The sequence below is a fragment of the Cherax quadricarinatus genome, chromosome 4 (assembly GCF_038502225.1).
Source record: "Cherax quadricarinatus isolate ZL_2023a chromosome 4, ASM3850222v1, whole genome shotgun sequence".
In the NCBI taxonomy this organism is placed as follows: Eukaryota; Metazoa; Arthropoda; class Malacostraca; order Decapoda; family Parastacidae; genus Cherax; species Cherax quadricarinatus.
The window spans coordinates 5,266,322-5,285,133 of NC_091295.1; the positions used below are offsets into that span (position 1 = coordinate 5,266,322).

An 18,812-nucleotide genomic window follows, 5' to 3' on the forward strand; every position below is an offset into this window, starting at 1 on the left:
TCTTCAATGGAGGACACTGTCATGCAAATTCGGGTGTCCTATACAAAGGAAGACAGGGTGCTGTCTCTTACACCCCTGTCTATGTCAGGTATGAGGATGAGGAACAGGATGGGAGCGAGTACTGTGCCTTGTGGAACAGAGCTTTTTACTGTAGCTGCCTCAAACTGCTCTGTTGACTACTACTCTTCGTGTTCTGTTAGGAAATTATAGATCCATCTACCAACTCTTCCTGTTATTCCTTCATCACACATTTCGTGAGCTATTACACCATGGTTACACTTGTCAAAGGTTTTTGCAAAGTTTGTGTATACTACATCTGCGTTTTGTTTATTTTCTAAAACATCCAGGACCTTGTCATAGTGGTGCAGTAGTTGGAACAGACAGGAGCGACCTGCTCTAAACCCCCGCTGCCCTGGGTTGTGTAACTGATGGGTATCTAGATGGGTGACGACCTTGCTTTATAGAACACTTTCAAAGATTTTTACGATATGGGATGTTAGCGTTATCGGTCTGTAGTTTTTGCTACTGCTTTACTGCCCTCTTTGTGGAGTGGGGCTGTGTTTGTTGCTCTCAGTCTGGTTAGCGGTTCGCTGAAAACTGAGTCATATTTCCTTGTTGTCATCTGTGTAGGACTCATCTCGTTTAATTAGGGGCCCAATACTGGATGTTCTTCTCGACATTGATTTGACAAAAGAAAAGAAATATTTTGGGTTTCTTTCAATTTCACTTATGGCTTTTAGTTCGTCCCGCGTTTCTTGACTCCTGTAAGATTCCTTTAGCTTAAGTTTGATGTTTGCTATTTCTCTGACCAGTGTCTCCCTTAGTATTACAGATATATTGGCCTCTTTTAGCCGCTCTGTTATTCTTTGCCTTCGCCTGTATAGTGAGCACCTTTCTCTTTGTAGTTTAAATTTTCTCCTCCCTTTTCTTAAAAAAAAAAAATATGCCTTGAGCATACCTCGAGTACCACAGAATTAATTTGTTCTAGACATAGGTTTGGATCCATGTTTCTTAGTCTCAGTTAATACCATTTAGGACCTGGTGACTTGGTCCCACCTTATATTTTTGTTATTTAAGTTGAATTTAGTGAAGGCTCCCTCGTGACTGATCACATTTTGCCGGTCTGGGGCCCCACACATACATGTCTGAACCTCTATTATGTTGTGATCTGAATATATTGTTTTTGATATGGTAATATTTCGCATCACATCATCATTGTTAGTGAAGATGAGGTCTAGTGTATTCTCCAGTCTTGTTGGCTCTATTATTTGCTGGTTTAAGGTGAATTTGGTGCAGAGATTTAAAATCTCGTGTGTGTGTGTGTGTGTGTGTGTGTGTGTGTGTGTGTGTGTGTGTGTGTGTGTGTGTGTGTGTTTTCATCTGAGCTGCCTCCCGGGGTTATCTCTTCTACCACATTATTTGTTAAATTCCTCCATTTTAGGTTTAAATCCCCCAGGAGCAAGATGTTTGGGGCAGGAGCTGGAAGATTTTTCCAGACAGTGATCTATTTTCAAAAGTTGTTCCTGTAATTGTTAGGAAGTTGCATCCAGAGGCTTGTATACAACCACAATGACAAGGTTATGGTTCTCGATCTTTACTGCCTAAACTTCAACTACATCATTTGAGGTATTTAGTAGTTCTGAACATATCAGCGACTCGATGACGTACAGGCCAACCTCCAACCCCTTCCCCCATTTTGCCCCTTCACTCTTCTCACATTGTCAGAGTGATGCTTTATGTTGGTCTTAATAACCCACTATGATAACATGAACGTAGATAGGTATGTTTATGGAGCAACGTGCAATGTGAAAAGACTGTACTTGTAACCAAGCCTAAGCCAGGCTTAGGCTTGGTTACAAGTACTCTGGCAGTTTGGGAGACACACAGATGATCAAACTAAATGTAAATTATGTGATCAGGCATATGGTCACTCTCTTGAACACTATGTGCTTAATTGTCCACTTATTGAGGAATACAGAGACAGACAGTATAATAACCTATGTGACATGTCAAGATATCTTATTAATGAAAATAAGATACCAGATATACTAAGCAAATTTCCTAAATTTGCTTGTAACAGATAAGTGAACTATAGATATGTAGATATAAATCCATATGTATTCCTGTTAACCCTTTGGGGCCTAGTTCCTAGGCCTTTTGTGTATCCATATGCTCTCGCGCTACCGTCCACAGGATGGATATGGGGTGCACAATAAACTAGCCACTTCGGTGGTGAAATCTAAATCTCTGTGAAAACCGCGAAAATTGCGTTTTACTCTGTAAGCAGTTCACAGATGGAAGGTATTTTGTTGTTCATTGCTGTCTTTAGACCTTGTGTATTTGTAAAGATGAATGTCGTAGTATTGGTAGTACAGGGGGATGGGGAGATCTTTTTTTGCTGGCACTAATATCTGTTGTTTTTGAGTGGAGGCCACTGACTGATTCCACTCCAGGAATGATCGGAGTTGGTGAACGATTTCAATCATTTCCTGCCACTTTTTTTCCTTCCTGGCGCTAAAAACCTTCTCTCTCTGGAGTGGCTGTGGCTACCCAGGTTGTCCCATAGTCTGGATGTTATGTATCTTCTTGTACCCTTTAGGTGGTGTACCTGACAATATAAGTTATAGCACTGTTTTTCCTGAACTGAAGAGTGGCACATTTCAGGGTGGAAAAGCTTACAGGAAGGTTGCATTTTCCTGTTGTCATATGGGCACGGCATTTTCTGGGGTGGTCAAAGTTGCACGTCCCATCTGTTTTTCCAGATATTGCATGCCTGCAGATACCTAATGCATAGAATTTGCACAGGTCTGATTTCTGTTTACCTTTGTTTTTTTGTGACTGCATTCCCTACTGGTGACGTTTTCCTGTCTCTTTACTCTCTTCAGCACTTGTACTAACAATGGCGCCTTCATCAGTTTTTTTTTTCTGGTATTTTATCTACACTATTCCTTGGAGTATCCCCTTGTTTACTATCTCCAGTGGTGTTGCTAGTTTGTAACACTGGGTTTTGCATGTCCTTGTCTACACCTGTTTCCCCACTAGAGCTCCTGTCTCCCTCCAGGCCACCAACTTCTATTATTGTATTGTTACAGTTACTGTCTGAAGATTGAGACACTTATGCAGCATATGGGAATCTTTATTCAGGAAACGTTTCGCCACACAGTGGCTTCATCAGTCCAATACAAAGAGGAAGGCGTAAGGAGAGGAGGAAAATGAGGTAATCAGTCCCTCAACCTGGAGTCGATGTGTTCAGTCCATCAATCTTGTAGAATGTACAGCATAGGGCCGTAGACGTGGCTTATATACTGTAGTGAGGTGACGTGAAGCAGATGGAGGCGGGGTCATAGTGGTACCATCCACTAGTCGAAGTAGGTCTTCGTCCAAAGGTTGAACAAGTGTTGAAGAATTCTTTGTAACACATCGACTCCAGGTTGAGGGACTGATTACCTCATTCTCCTCCTCTCCTTACGCCTTCCTCTTTGTATTGGACTGATGAAGCCACTGTGTGGCGAAACGTTTCCTGAATAAAGATTCCCATATGCTGCATAAGTGTCTCAATCTTCAACTTGTCGGTTTTTCAAACCATTCATCACAACTGTCAGACGCGGCAGCATCATGGGGTCTTGTTACAAAGAATTCTTCAACACTTGTTCAACCTTTGGACGAAGACCTACTTCGACTAGTGGATGGTACCACTATGACCCCGCCTCCATCTGCTTCACGTCACCTCACTACAGTATATAAGCCACGTCTACGGCCCTATGCTGTACATTCTACAAGATTGATGGACTGAACACATCGACTCCAGGTTGAGGGACTGATTACCTCATTCTCCTCCTCTCCTTACGCCTTCCTCTTTGTATTGGACTGATGAAGCCACTGTGTGGCGAAACGTTTCCTGAATAAAGATTCCCATATGCTGCATAAGTGTCTCAATCTTCAACTTGTCGGTTTTTCAAACCATTCATCACAGTTACTGTCTACCAGGACAAGAGCTGCACCAGGACGATACCACCATCTGGGTCAGTCTTTTTATTTTTCCATCTGTTATAGAATGCTGTCAGGTTTTCTATGAAGGCCGTTTTGATGTTTCTATCTTTTAATTCCACAGTTGATTCTCATTTGGACATAACCAAAAACACTTCCCTGGTTTAATTATAGTACAAAAAACTAATAAAACGCACGTTTTATGAGGATTATCTCTGGTAACATGGATATAAGAACTAAATATAAATACTACGTAAAGTTATCAATGCAACAACCCTTGCGGGTTTACTGTTTAGTTTTCACCGTAATAATAATATCAGTGATGTGTGCCCTGGTAGGTTTAGCGAGGCTTCGATTACAATAATCAACCTACAATGTGTGGGAGTTAAAAGAAGGAGTACACAGAGGGAAGTGGACAACTAGCAAGTCTTACATCACTATCAAACATCATAATAATGTATGACGATGCTTTTAACAGTAACTTTAAAGCAGCTGGAAGTTTGGAACCTTCACACCGAGTTAAAGATTTTAGGGCCTTTGTACGCACCGAGTTTTTACTCAGTGTGAGTTAAATAAGTTAATGTCTTGCACTATGAGAGTTGTGCTGCCTGGAGTTTACCTGGAGAGAGTTCCGGGGGTCAACGCCCCCGCGGCCCGGTCTGTGACCAGGCCTCCTGGTGGATCAGAGCCTGATCAACCAGGCTGTTGCTGCTGGCTGCACGCAAACCAACGTACGAGCCACAGCCCGGCTGGTCAGGAACCGACTTTAGGTGCTTGTCCAGTGCCAGCTTGAAGACTGCCAGGGGTCTGTTGGTAATCCCCCTTATGTGTGCTGGGAGGCAGTTGAACAGTCTCGGGCCCCTGACACTTATTGTATGGTCTCTTAACGTGCTAGTGACACCCCTGCTTTTCATTGGGGGGATGGTGCATCGTCTGCCAAGTCTTTTGCTTTCGTAGTGAGTGATTTTCGTGTGCAAGTTCGGTACTAGTCTCTCTAGGACAGTGTTAGTGTAGCAGTGACTCACCTGGACAGTGTTAGTGCAGTGGTGACTCACCTGGACAGTGTTAGTGCAGTAGTGACTCACCTGGACAGTGTTAGTGCAGTGGTGACTCACCTGGACAGTGTTAGTGCAGTAGTGACTCACCTGGACAGTGTTAGTGCAATAGTGACTCTCAGTCAGAGTCTTCATGTAGTAGTGAGTGCCTGGCATCATCTCCTGGACGGTGGTGACATGAGCCTCTGTGAACTTTCCTGTGTTGTACGCCACCTGAGGGAGTAAACACACCTTAGCTACACTCAGTACACAGGTCAGGACCTCAGCTACACTCAGTACACAGGTCAGGACCTCAGCTACACTCAGTACACAGGTCAGGACCTCAGCTACACTCAGTACACAGGTCAGGACCTCAGCTACACTCAGTACACAGGTCAGGACCTCAGCTACACTCAGTACACAGGTCAGGACCTCAGCTACACTCGGTACACAGGTCAGGACCTCAGCTACACTCGGTACACAGGTCAGGACCTCAGCTACACTCGGTACACAGGTCAGGCCCTCAGCTACACTCGGTACACAAGTCAGCACCTCAGCTACACTCGGTACACAAGTCAGCACCTCAGCTACACTCGGTACACAAGTCAGGACCTCAGCTACACTCTGTACACATGTCAGGACCTCAGCTACACTCGGTACACAAGTCAGCACCTCAGCTACACTCGGTACACAAGTCAGCACCTCAGCTACACTCGGTACACAAGTCAGCACCTCAGCTACACTCTGTACACAAGTCAGCACCTCAGCTACACTCAGTACACAAGTCAGCACCTCAGCTACACTCAGTACACAAGTCAGCACCTCAGCTACACTCAGTACACAAGTCAGCACCTCAGCTACACTCAGTACACAAGTCAGCACCTCAGCTACACTCAGTACACAAGTCAGCACCTCAGCTACACTCAGTACACAAGTCAGCACCTCAGCTACACTCAGTACACAAGTCAGCACCTCAGCTACACTCAGTACACAAGTCAGCACCTCAGCTACACTCAGTACACAAGTCAGCACCTCAGCTACACTCAGTACACAAGTCAGCACCTCAGCTACACTCAGTACACAAGTCAGCACCTCAGCTACACTCAGTACACAAGTCAGCACCTCAGCTACACTCAGTACACAAGTCAGCACCTCAGCTACACTCAGTACACAAGTCAGCACCTCAGCTACACTCAGTACACAAGTCAGCACCTCAGCTACACTCAGTACACAAGTCAGCACCTCAGCTACACTCAGTACACAAGTCAGCACCTCAGCTACACTCAGTACACAAGTCAGCACCTCAGCTACACTCAGTACACAAGTCAGCACCTCAGCTACACTCAGTACACAAGTCAGCACCTCAGCTACACTCAGTACACAAGTCAGCACCTCAGCTACACTCAGTACACAAGTCAGCACCTCAGCTACACTCAGTACACAAGTCAGCACCTCAGCTACACTCAGTACACAAGTCAGCACCTCAGCTACACTCAGTACACAAGTCAGCACCTCAGCTACACTCAGTACACAAGTCAGCACCTCAGCTACACTCAGTACACAAGTCAGCACCTCAGCTACACTCAGTACACAAGTCAGCACCTCAGCTACACTCAGTACACAAGTCAGCACCTCAGCTACACTCAGTACACAAGTCAGCACCTCAGCTACACTCAGTACACAGGTCAGGCCCTCAGCTACACTCAGTACACAGGTCAGCACCTCAGCTACACTCAGTACACAGGTCAGGACCTCAGCTACACTCAGTAGCTACACTCAGTACACAGGTCAGCACCTCAGGTAAACTCAGTACACAGGTCAGGACCTCAGCTACACTCAGTACACAGGTCAGGACCTCAGCTACACTCAGTACACAGGTCAGGACCTCAGCTACACTCAGTACACAGGTCAGGACCTCAGCTACACTCAGTACACAGGTCAGGACCTCAGCTACACTCGGTACACAGGTCAGGACCTCAGCTACACTCGGTACACAGGTCAGGCCCTCAGCTACACTCGGTACACAAGTCAGCACCTCAGCTACACTCGGTACACAAGTCAGCACCTCAGCTACACTCGGTACACAAGTCAGGACCTCAGCTACACTCGGTACACAGGTCAGGACCTCAGCTACACTCGGTACACAAGTCAGCACCTCAGCTACACTCGGTACACAAGTCAGCACCTCAGCTACACTCGGTACACAAGTCAGCACCTCAGCTACACTCAGTACACAAGTCAGCACCTCAGCTACACTCAGTACACAAGTCAGCACCTCAGCTACACTCAGTACACAAGTCAGCACCTCAGCTACACTCAGTACACAAGTCAGCACCTCAGCTACACTCAGTACACAAGTCAGCACCTCAGCTACACTCAGTACACAAGTCAGCACCTCAGCTACACTCAGTACACAAGTCAGCACCTCAGCTACACTCAGTACACAAGTCAGCACCTCAGCTACACTCAGTACACAAGTCAGCACCTCAGCTACACTCAGTACACAAGTCAGCACCTCAGCTACACTCAGTACACAAGTCAGCACCTCAGCTACACTCAGTACACAAGTCAGCACCTCAGCTACACTCAGTACACAAGTCAGCACCTCAGCTACACTCAGTACACAAGTCAGCACCTCAGCTACACTCAGTACACAAGTCAGCACCTCAGCTACACTCAGTACACAAGTCAGCACCTCAGCTACACTCAGTACACAAGTCAGCACCTCAGCTACACTCAGTACACAAGTCAGCACCTCAGCTACACTCAGTACACAAGTCAGCACCTCAGCTACACTCAGTACACAAGTCAGCACCTCAGCTACACTCAGTACACAAGTCAGCACCTCAGCTACACTCAGTACACAAGTCAGCACCTCAGCTACACTCAGTACACAAGTCAGCACCTCAGCTACACTCAGTACACAAGTCAGCACCTCAGCTACACTCAGTACACAAGTCAGCACCTCAGCTACACTCAGTACACAAGTCAGCACCTCAGCTACACTCAGTACACAAGTCAGCACCTCAGCTACACTCAGTACACAAGTCAGCACCTCAGCTACACTCAGTACACAAGTCAGCACCTCAGCTACACTCAGTACACAAGTCAGCACCTCAGCTACACTCAGTACACAAGTCAGCACCTCAGCTACACTCAGTACACATGTCAGTCAGCACACTCAGTACACAAGTCAGCACCTCAGTACTCAGTACACAAGTCAGCACCTCAGCTACACTCAGTACACAAGTCAGCACCTCAGCTACACTCAGTACACAGGTAAACTCAGTACACAGTCAGGACCTCAGCTACACTCAGTACACAGGTCAGGACCTCAGCTACACTCAGTACACAGGTCAGGACCTCAGCTACACTCAGTACACAGGTCAGGACCTCAGCTACACTCAGTACACAGATCAGGCCCTCAATTACACTCAGTACACAGGTCAGGCCCTCAACTACACTCAGTACACAGGTCAGGCCCTCAACTACACTCAGTACACAGGTCAGGACCTCAGCTACACTCAGTACACAGGTCAGGCCCTCAGCTACACTCAGTACACAAGTCAGGTCCTCAGCTACACTCAGTACACAGGTCAGGCCCTCAACTACACTCAGTACACAAGTTAGCACCTCAGCTACACTCAGTACACAAGTCAGCACCTCAGCTACACTCAGTACACAGGTCAGGCCCTCAGCTACACTCAGTACACAGGTCAGCACCTCAGCTACACTCAGTACACAAGTCAGCACCTCAGCTACACTCAGTACACAAGTCAGCACCTCAGCTACACTCAGTACACAAGTCAGCACCTCAGCTACACTCAGTACACAAGTCAGCACCTCAGCTACACTCAGTACACAAGTCAGCACCTCAGCTACACTCGGTACACAAGTCAGCACCTCAGCTACCCTCAGTACACAAGTCAGCACCTCAGCTACACTCAGTACACAAGTCAGCACCTCAGCTACACTCAGTACACAAGTCAGGCCCTCAGCTACACTCAGTACACAGGTCAGGCCCTCAGCTACACTCAGTACACAAGTCAGCACCTCAGCTACACTCAGTACACAAGTCAGCACCTCAGCTACACTCAGTACACAAGTCAGGTCCTCAGCTACACTCAGTACACAAGTCAGCACCTCAGCTACACTCAGTACACAAGTCAGGTCCTCAGCTACACTCAGTACACAAGTCAGCAATTCAGCTACACTCAGTACACAAGTCAGCACCTCAGCTACACTCAGTACACAAGTCAGGTCCTCAGGTACACTCAGTACACAAGTCAGCACCTCGGCTACACTCAGTACACAGGTCAGGACCTCAGCTACACTCAGTACACAGGTCAGGCCCTCAGCTACACTCGGTACACAGGTCAGGCCCTCAGCTACACTCAGTACACAAGTCAGCACCTCAGCTCCACTCGGTACACAAGTCAGCACCTCAGCTACACTCAGTACACAAGTCAGGACCTCAGCTACACTCAGTACACAAGTCAGCACCTCAGGTACACTCAGTACACAAGTCAGCACCTCAGCTACACTCAGTACACAAGTCAGCACCTCAGCTACACTCAGTACACAAGTCAGCACCTCAGCTACACTCAGTACACAAGTCAGCACCTCAGCTACACTCAGTACACAAGTCAGCACCTCAGCTACACTCAGTACACAAGTCAGCACCTCAGCTACACTCAGTACACAAGTCAGGACCTCAGCTACACTCAGTACACAAGTCAGGACCTCAGCTACACTCAGTACACAGGTCAGGCCCTCAGCTACACTCAGTACACAAGTCAGCACCTCAGCTACACTCAGTACTCTAGTCAGGCCCTCAGCTACACTCAGTACACAAGTCAGGACCTCAGCTACACTCAGTACACAAGTCAGGACCTCAGCTACACTCAGTACACAAGTCAGGACCTCAGCTACACTCAGTACACAGGTCAGGCCCTCAGCTACACTCAGTACACAAGTCAGCACCTCAGCTACACAAGTCAGCACCTCAGCTACACTCAGTACACAAGTCAGCACCTCAGCTACACTCAGTACACAAGTCAGCACCTCAGCTACACTCAGTACACAAGTCAGCACCTCAGCTACACTCGGTACACAAGTCAGCACCTCAGCTACACTCAGTACACAAGTCAGCACCTCAGCTACACTCAGTACACAAGTCAGCACCTCAGCTACACTCAGTACACAAGTCAGCTACACTCAGTACACAAGTCAGCACCTCAGCTACACTCAGTACACAGGTCAGGCCCTCAGCTACACTCAGTACACAAGTCAGCTACACTCAGTACACAAGTCAGCACCTCAGCTACACTCAGTACACAAGTCAGCTACACTCAGTACACAAGTCAGCACCTCAGCTACACTCAGTACACAGGTCAGGCCCTCAGCTACACTCAGTACACAAGTCAGCTACACTCAGTACACAAGTCAGCACCTCAGCTACACTCAGTACACAAGTCAGCTACACTCAGTACACAAGTCAGCACCTCAGCTACACTCAGTACACAAGTCAGGACCTCAGCTACACTCAGTACACAGGTCAGGCCCTCAGCTACACTCAGTACACAAGTCAGCACCTCAGCTACACTCAGTACACAAGTCAGCATCTCAGCTACACTCAGTACACAAGTCAGCACCTCAGCTACACTCAGTACACAAGTCAGCACCTCAGCTACACTCAGTACACAAGTCAGCACCTCAGCTACACTCAGTACACAAGTCAGCACCTCAGCTACACTCAGTACACAGGTCAGGCCCTCAGCTACACTCAGTACACAAGTCAGCTACACTCAGTACACAAGTCAGCACCTCAGCTACACTCAGTACACAAGTCAGCTACACTCAGTACACAAGTCAGCACCTCAGCTACACTCATGCTGTCTATTCTGAACACGACAGCTGAGTAAGTTATCATTTACAGTTAATTAACATCTGACGAGAATATTGTAATCACTTTAAACAATTATGTTCAGTTTTCTAGATAATATACAACAAACCTTCACAATTATAAAGGCTTCTTAGTGGTTGCTCGTCGCTATAATGGTAGTTGTTTAGACTCACACTCGATGAACCGGGGTTCGATCCCCGGACGAGGGGAATGATTCGACCCACACCTGGTGTGGGTCACATCCTGGGGTGGGTCACATCCTGGTGTGGGTCACATCCTGGTGTGGGGGGAGAGGATCAGGGGAACCCCAGTGGAAGTTATCCATTTTGATGACACGCCTTTCTTGGGTTTGTCCTGGGTTACTAACCTAGGCAACTTTGTGGTCTTACCTTGATGAGGAAGGTAGTCTTACCTTGGTGAAGAAGGTGGTCTTACCTTGGTGAGGAAGGTGGTCTTACCTTGGTGAAGGTGGTCTTACCTTGGTGAAGAAGGTGGTCTTACCTTGGTGAAGAAGGTGGTCTTACCTTGGTGAAGAAGGTGGTCTTACCTTGGTGAAGAAGGTGGTCTTACCTTGGTGAAGAAGGTGGTCTTACCTTGGTGAAGAAGGTGGTCTTACCTTGGTGAAGAAGGTGGTCTTACCTTGGTGAAGAAGGTGGTCTTACCTTGGTGAAGAAGGTGGTCTTACCTTGGTGAAGAAGGTGGTCTTACCTTGGTGAAGAAGGTGGTCTTACCTTGGTCTCGTAGATGACCTGGTCTGGTAGTGGTTGGGTCACAAACTCGTACTGAACGACGGTGGTGGGGTAGTACAGCGTCTCTGTCATGTACTTGTACAGCGTCGTGGGTATGTACTAAAGACCGGGGGAGGGGAGACACGTGTTAGTCTTACGAGTTGTTGTACTTCAGAAGATATGTAATACCTGCAACCTTATTAAAAATGACACGAATAATAATTCCTGGGTGTTGCACATGTGTCGTGTTCATTAATAATAATAAAAATTCAAGTTTATTCTCTATAAAGATTACAATATGGGTTTACATATTATAGGATATTGTGTGGTTTACATATTATTATATTAAAGTAATTACAGAGAGGTCCACTATCACACCTAACATGACTAGGTATTTCGGACAGACTAACATTAATTCAAACACTGGCACACTGAGCTAGAAATTTATACAGATATTGACGAATGCATTAATAATTTTCTAAAAAAGACCCAATACCTCTGGAAATAAGTCACTCTGTCTGACTTTTTTGGGTTATCCTAGATTCTCTACACATACGTTGCTATATATGATAATTCTATGTAACTGTATTTGTGTATACCTGAATAAACTTACTTACTTACTAACAAGCACTGCCCCAAAAAACTAAACAGATGACAGCTAAGAGACTGAACAGTCCCTGGCTAACACCCAGTATCCTCACATCCATAAATACAAAGTACCTATACGAAAAACAGTACAGAATGTGATGAATGGTTTGAAAAACCGACAAGTTGAAGATTGAGACACTTATGCAGCATATGGGAATCTTTATTCAGGAAACGTTTCGCCACACAGTGGCTTCATCAGTCCAATACAAAGAGGAAGGCGTAAGGAGAGGAGAAGTATGAGGTAATCAGTCCCTCAGCCTGGAGTCGATGTGTTCAGTCCATCATTCTACAAGATTGATGGACTGAACACATCGACTCCAGGCTGAGGGACTGATTACCTCATACTTCTCCTCTCCTTACGCCTTCCTCTTTGTATTGGACTGATGAAGCCACTGTGTGGCGAAACGTTTCCTGAATAAAGATTCCCATATGCTGCATAAGTGTCTCAAGTACAGAATGGGTCACATAACCAGAGACCAAACAAAACGTTACTCGTCAATCATAACCAGCCTAATAAGAAGGGCTAAAAAACTGTATTATGAGAACAGATTATCCAACTTACGAGGTGACATAAAAAAGACCTGGAAAACCCTATCAGAAATTCTAGGAACAAAACAGTTATCACGAAATAGCGAAATTGAATTAACAAAACCAGATGAACCCCAACTCCCACCAACTGAAACAGCAAACAGACTCAATGATTTCATCTCCACTATAGGAAAAAACCTTGCCAATAAAATCCCAAGCTCAGATACCCCACCCAATGACTACCTCACTGGCAACTACCCGAACACACTGTTCCTAGCTCCGACTAACCCAACTGAAGTCTCCCTTATTATCAACACATTAAAAACAAGAGAGGAGATTTAAATACCTTTCCACCTTTATATACAAAAAGCGTCACATGTACTATCACCAATCATTGCACTTCGAGGACAGCGTGAAACAAGCTTTTATGCCACAAGACGGGCAGAAAGCAGCAACTTCACTCTGGCTGTACCCTTCTCCAGAACATCACTCCATCTGAGATCATACATACCCAGGATGACTCGAGTATGGAACACATTCGTACAGCATAATGATGTCAACGAGATAAAGTCAGTTGATCAAATGAAAATGCTGGCCCACAGATGGCTCCAACTTCATCATGTTCCCTACTTTTATATCTCATAACAATAGAAATGCTTTCAAATGAGCTGATGTAGGTAACAGCTCTTAGCATGTCAATAAAGTTAGGAATCCTTAACCTGTAAATAGCTTGTCAATAAAGCTAGGGATCCTTAACCTTGTCATACCCTGTGTAAAAAAAAAAAAAAAAAAAAAACACTTTAACAAATCCATAGAATCCTCTGCCTTCCCTACAGTTCTCAAAATAGCGAGGGTCACCCCGATCCATAAAGGAGGAGACCAAACAGACTTGAATAACTAAAGGCCAATATCCAACTTACACCCTCTCTCTAAAATCTTTGAAAAGTTAATTCATAAGCGAATCTATTCCTACCTCATCTCCCAAAACATACTCAACCCCTGTCAATTTGGGTTCAGGCCTAATAAAAATACGAATGATGCTATTATACACATGCTAGAACATATATACACTGCACTGGAGAAAAAAGAAGTCCCACTGGGGATCTTCATAGACTTACGCAAAGCTTTTGATACAGTTGACCATGACTTGCTCCACGTAAAATTGTCACACTATGGTATAAGAGGGCACTCCCTCAACTACCTTAACAAAAGGGGGCAAACTCTTCAGCACAGCCAATTACAGTTGGTGTCCCACAGGGAAGTGTCCTAGGCCCTCTTCTCTTTCTCATATTCATAAATGACCTACCAAATGCATCGCAACTACTCAAATCCACACTATTTGCAGATGACACTACATACGTCTTCTCTCACCCGAACCCAGTCACGCTAGCCAATACTGTAAACACCGAATTACAGAAAATATCTACCTGGACGAGGACTAACAAACTTACACTAAACATTGACAAAACCTACTTCATGTTAAGAACTACAGACGTCCCTCTTAACATAATGATAAACTGATCACCTGTCACAAAATTCAGAGGGAAAATTCTTAGGAATCCACCTTGTTAATAGACTCAAATTTCAAACACATATACAACAAATTTCCCAAAAAATTTCCAAGACCGTAGGCATACTATCGAAGATACGGTACTATGTTCCACAGTCAGCCCTCCTGGCCCTATATCACTCACTTATTTACCCCTATCTCACCTATGGAATTTGTGCATGGGGCTCAACAACAATTAACCATCTCAGACCACTAATTACCCAACAAAAGGCTGCAGTCAGAATGATAACAAATTCCCACTACAGGCAGCACACTCCACCAATATTCAAAACACTCAACCTACTCACCATACAAAACATCCATACTTATTATTGCACCTATTACATACATAGAACACTTAACTCTGATATTAACCCTCCCCTCAAACATCTCCTTGCCAACCTCAACAGAACACATGACCATAACACAAGGCACAGATCACTCTTTGATGTTCCTCGTGTCCATCTCACACTATGCAAAAACTCAATGCACATAAAAGGCCCTAAAATCTGGAATTCATTACCTGTTAATATAAAAGAAACACTGTTTATAAATTCAAGTCTCTTCTCAAAAATCACTTACTCACCCACAACTAAATAAATACTGAATAATTGTATCTCATAAATTGTATCATATGTGTATCTCATCATTGTATCTCATAAATGTCTAACCTGTGACCCAATCAAACTTTATTCTTTAAATTACATTACCTAACAGAATACTCCATTCTACTGAATGTTCAGCAACACAGTAAATGACCATATGACCTGTCTTTGTAATAATCATTTGTGCTAAATTGTTATCTGTTTACAATAATGTTTTTACCACTGAATATATCATTGCTTAGTTAATCTTAAGTTAATTTTAATCCTGCCCATAATGCTCTGCATACAAGGGGCTTGGCATGTTGCACTGTAATAACTGTATTCCTTTGTACTTCACTGTATCATGTTCAAATAAGTAAATAAATAAATAAAGGCTAAGTAACTGTATTACAGTTCGTAAATTTAGCAATGAGAATGGTTTTGTTTTGGTACAATTCATAGTTTCTATTGAAGCTCCTATATTGGAGTATCACAGGCAAACTTATGACTTGTTAAGATTCATTAGGTATTAGTTGTATTACGTATTTCTATGTTTATAGTCAACTGGGTGAGTGTAAGTGTGAATTGTTGGGAATCACAGATATCGAGGGGAGGTCTAGGTTGTTTTTTATGTGTGTGTGATACAAGAGAATAGGTGGTCTTCATTTAGTTAGCTGACGATGGGGTGTGTCAGGGAGATAAGATGTGATGAATGTGTCTGCAGTTCTAGAGTTTTCAGGTAGGGTGTTCCAGATTTTAGGTCCTTTTATGTACACTGAATTTTTGTATAGGTTTAGCCGGACACGGGGAATGTCAGAGAGATGTTTGTGTCTGGTGTTATGCCTGTGGATCCTATCACAACTATCAAGAAAGTGTTTTAGATCAGGGTTAATATTGGAATTTAAGGTTCTGTAAATGTAGGTTGCACAGTAGTAAGTGTGGATGTTCTGAACAGTGAGTTCAGATCTATGAAGAGTCGGGGGGAGGGTGTTGCCTGGGACTGGATTGCATGATTATTCTTACTGCATCTTTTTGTTGGGTTATTATTGGCTTTAGGTGTGTTGCTGCAGTTGATCCCCAATCACAAATAGCATAGGTGAGATAGGGATAAACGAGTGAATGGTATAGTGTGAGAAGGGCAGATTGTGGCACATAGTAACTTATCTTGTAGAGGATCCCCGCCGTTTTGGATACTTTTTTGTTATGTGTTTGTTATGTGCTGGAGTATGCAGCACCAGTATGGAATCCACACCTGGTCAAGCACGTCAAGGAATTAGAGAAAGTACAAAAGTTTGCAACAAGACTAGTCCCAGAGCTAAGGGATATATCCTATGAGGAGAGGTTGAGGGAAATAGGCCTGACGACACTGGAGGACAAGAGGGTTAGGGGAAACATGATAACGACACATAAAATACTGGGAGGAATTGGCAAGGTGGATAGGGACAGGATGTTCCAGAAATGGGACACAGAAACAAGGGGTCACAACTGGAATTTGAAGACTGAGATGAGTCACAGGGATGTTAGGAAGTATTTCTTCACCCACAGAGTTGTCTGGAAGTGGAGCAGTCTGGAGAGTGATATAATGGAGGCAGGATCCATATATAGCTTTAAGAAGAGATATGATAAAGCTCACGTAGCGGGGAGAGAGTGGACCTAGTTGCGACCAGTGAAGAAGAGGGGCCAGGAGCTTTGAATCGACCCCTACAACCACAATGACGTGAGTACACACACACACGCACACACACACACACACACACACACACACACACACCTGGACAGGATGGACACCTGGTCCAGCAACTGGCTACTCGAATTTAACTCCACCAAATGCAAAGTCATGAATATTGGGGAAGGGCGAAGAAGGTCGCAGACGGAGTATAGGCTAGGTGGCCAAAGACTGCAAACCTCGCCTAAGGAGAAAGATCTCGGGGTAAGTATAACACCGAGCAAGTCTCCGGAAGCACACATCAACCAGATAACTGCTGCAGCATATGGGCGCCTAGCAAACCTGAGAACAGCGTTCCGATACCTTAATAAGGAATCGTTCAAGACACTGTACACCGTGTACGTCAGGTCCATACTGGAGTATGCAGCACCAGTTTGGTACCTGCACCTAGTCAAGCACGTCAAGAAATTAGAGAAAGTGCAAAGGTTTGCAATAGGGCGCGTACCAGAGGTAAGGGGAATGTTCTACAGAGAAAGGAAGACACTGGAAGACAGGAGAGTTAGGAGAGACATAATAACGACATACAAAATACTGCGAGGAACAGATATGGTGGACAGAGACAGGATGTTCCATGGAGGGGACACAGAAACAAGAGGTCACAATTGGAAACTGAAGACTCAGATGAGCCAAAAGGATGTTAGGAAGTATTTCTTCAGTCATAGAGTTGTCAGGAGGTGGAATAGTCTAGTAAGTGAGGTAGTGGAGGCAGAAACCATACATAGCTTTAAGATGAGGTATGATAAAGCTCATGGAGCAGGGAGAGAGAGGACCTAGTAGCGATCAGTGAAGAGGCGGGGCCAGGAGCTGAGTCTCGACCCCTGCAACCACAATTAGGTGAGTACCTCATGACGAAACTCAAGAATACAGGAACAAAAAGTCAGAGTTGCGATACAGGAAAATTACAGTGACGTACACGACTGTGCTGCGCTAAAATAAACTTCTGAAGTTGCTATGTAATAACAGTGACAGCTACAAGCTGACCACTGAAGCTATAACAGTGACAGCTACAAGCTGACCACTGAAGCTATAACAGTGACAGCTACAAGCTGACCACTGAAGCTATAACAGTGACAGCTACAAGTTGACCACTGAAGCTATAACAGTGACAGCTACAAGCTGACCACTGAAGCTATAACAGTGACAGCTACAAGCTGACCACTGAAGCTATAACAGTGACAGCTACAAGCTGACCACTGAAGCTATAACAGTGACAGCTACAAGCTGACCACTGAAGCTATAACAGTGACAGCTACAAGCTGACCACTGAAGCTATAACAGTGACAGCTACAAGCTGACCACTGAAGCTATAACAGTGACAGCTACAAGTTGACCACTGAAGCTATAACAGTGACAGCTACAAGCTGACCACTGAAGCTATAACAGTGACAGCTACAAGCTGACCACTGAAGCTATAACAGTGACAGCTACAAGCTGACCACTGAAGCTATAACAGTGACAGCTACAAGCTGACCACTGAAGCTATAACAGTGGCAACTACAAGCTGACCACTGAAGCTATAACAGTGACAGCTACAAGCTGACCACTGAAGCTATAACAGTGACAGCTACAAGCTGACCACTGAAGCTATAACAGTGACAGCTACAAGCTGACCACTGAAGCTATAACAGTGACAGCTACAAGCTGACCACTGAAGCTATAACAGTGACAGCTACAAGCTGACCACTGAAGCTATAACAGTGACAGCTACAAGCTGACCACTGAAGCTATAACAGTGACAGCTACAAGCTGACCACTGAAGCTATAACAGTGACAGCTACAAGCTGACCACTGAAGCTATAACAGTGACAGCTACAAGCTGACCTATAACAGTGACAGCTACAAGAAGCAGTGCTATAACAGTGACAGCTACAAGCTGACCACTGAAGCTATAACAGTGACAGCTACAAGCTGACCACTGAAGCTATAACAGTGACCACTGAAGACAGCTGACCACTGAAGCTATAACAGTGCTACAAGCTGACCACTGAAGCTATAACAGTGACAGCTACAAGCTGACCACTGAAGCTATAACAGTGACAGCTACAAGCTGACCACTGAAGCTATAACAGTGACAGCTACAAGCTGACCACTGAAGCTATAACAGTGACAGCTACAAGCTGACC

The 18,812-nt window shown here is 45.0% G+C and overlaps 1 protein-coding gene across 5 annotated transcripts in view; it reads right to left on the reverse strand.

Moving 5' to 3' along the window:
• Window positions 1–18,812, reverse strand: part of LOC138853964 (uncharacterized) — a 179,914-nt gene that overhangs the window by 12,194 nt on the left and 148,908 nt on the right. For all 5 annotated transcript variants that reach the window (XM_070094102.1, XM_070094094.1, XM_070094088.1 and 2 more), the window contains 2 exons: window positions 11,658–11,774; window positions 5,133–5,255 (listed from right to left, as the gene is read on the reverse strand). In XM_070094102.1, the coding sequence (XP_069950203.1) occupies window positions 5,133–5,255; window positions 11,658–11,774 (240 nt within the window). The remainder of the gene's footprint in view (window positions 1–5,132; window positions 5,256–11,657; window positions 11,775–18,812) is intronic.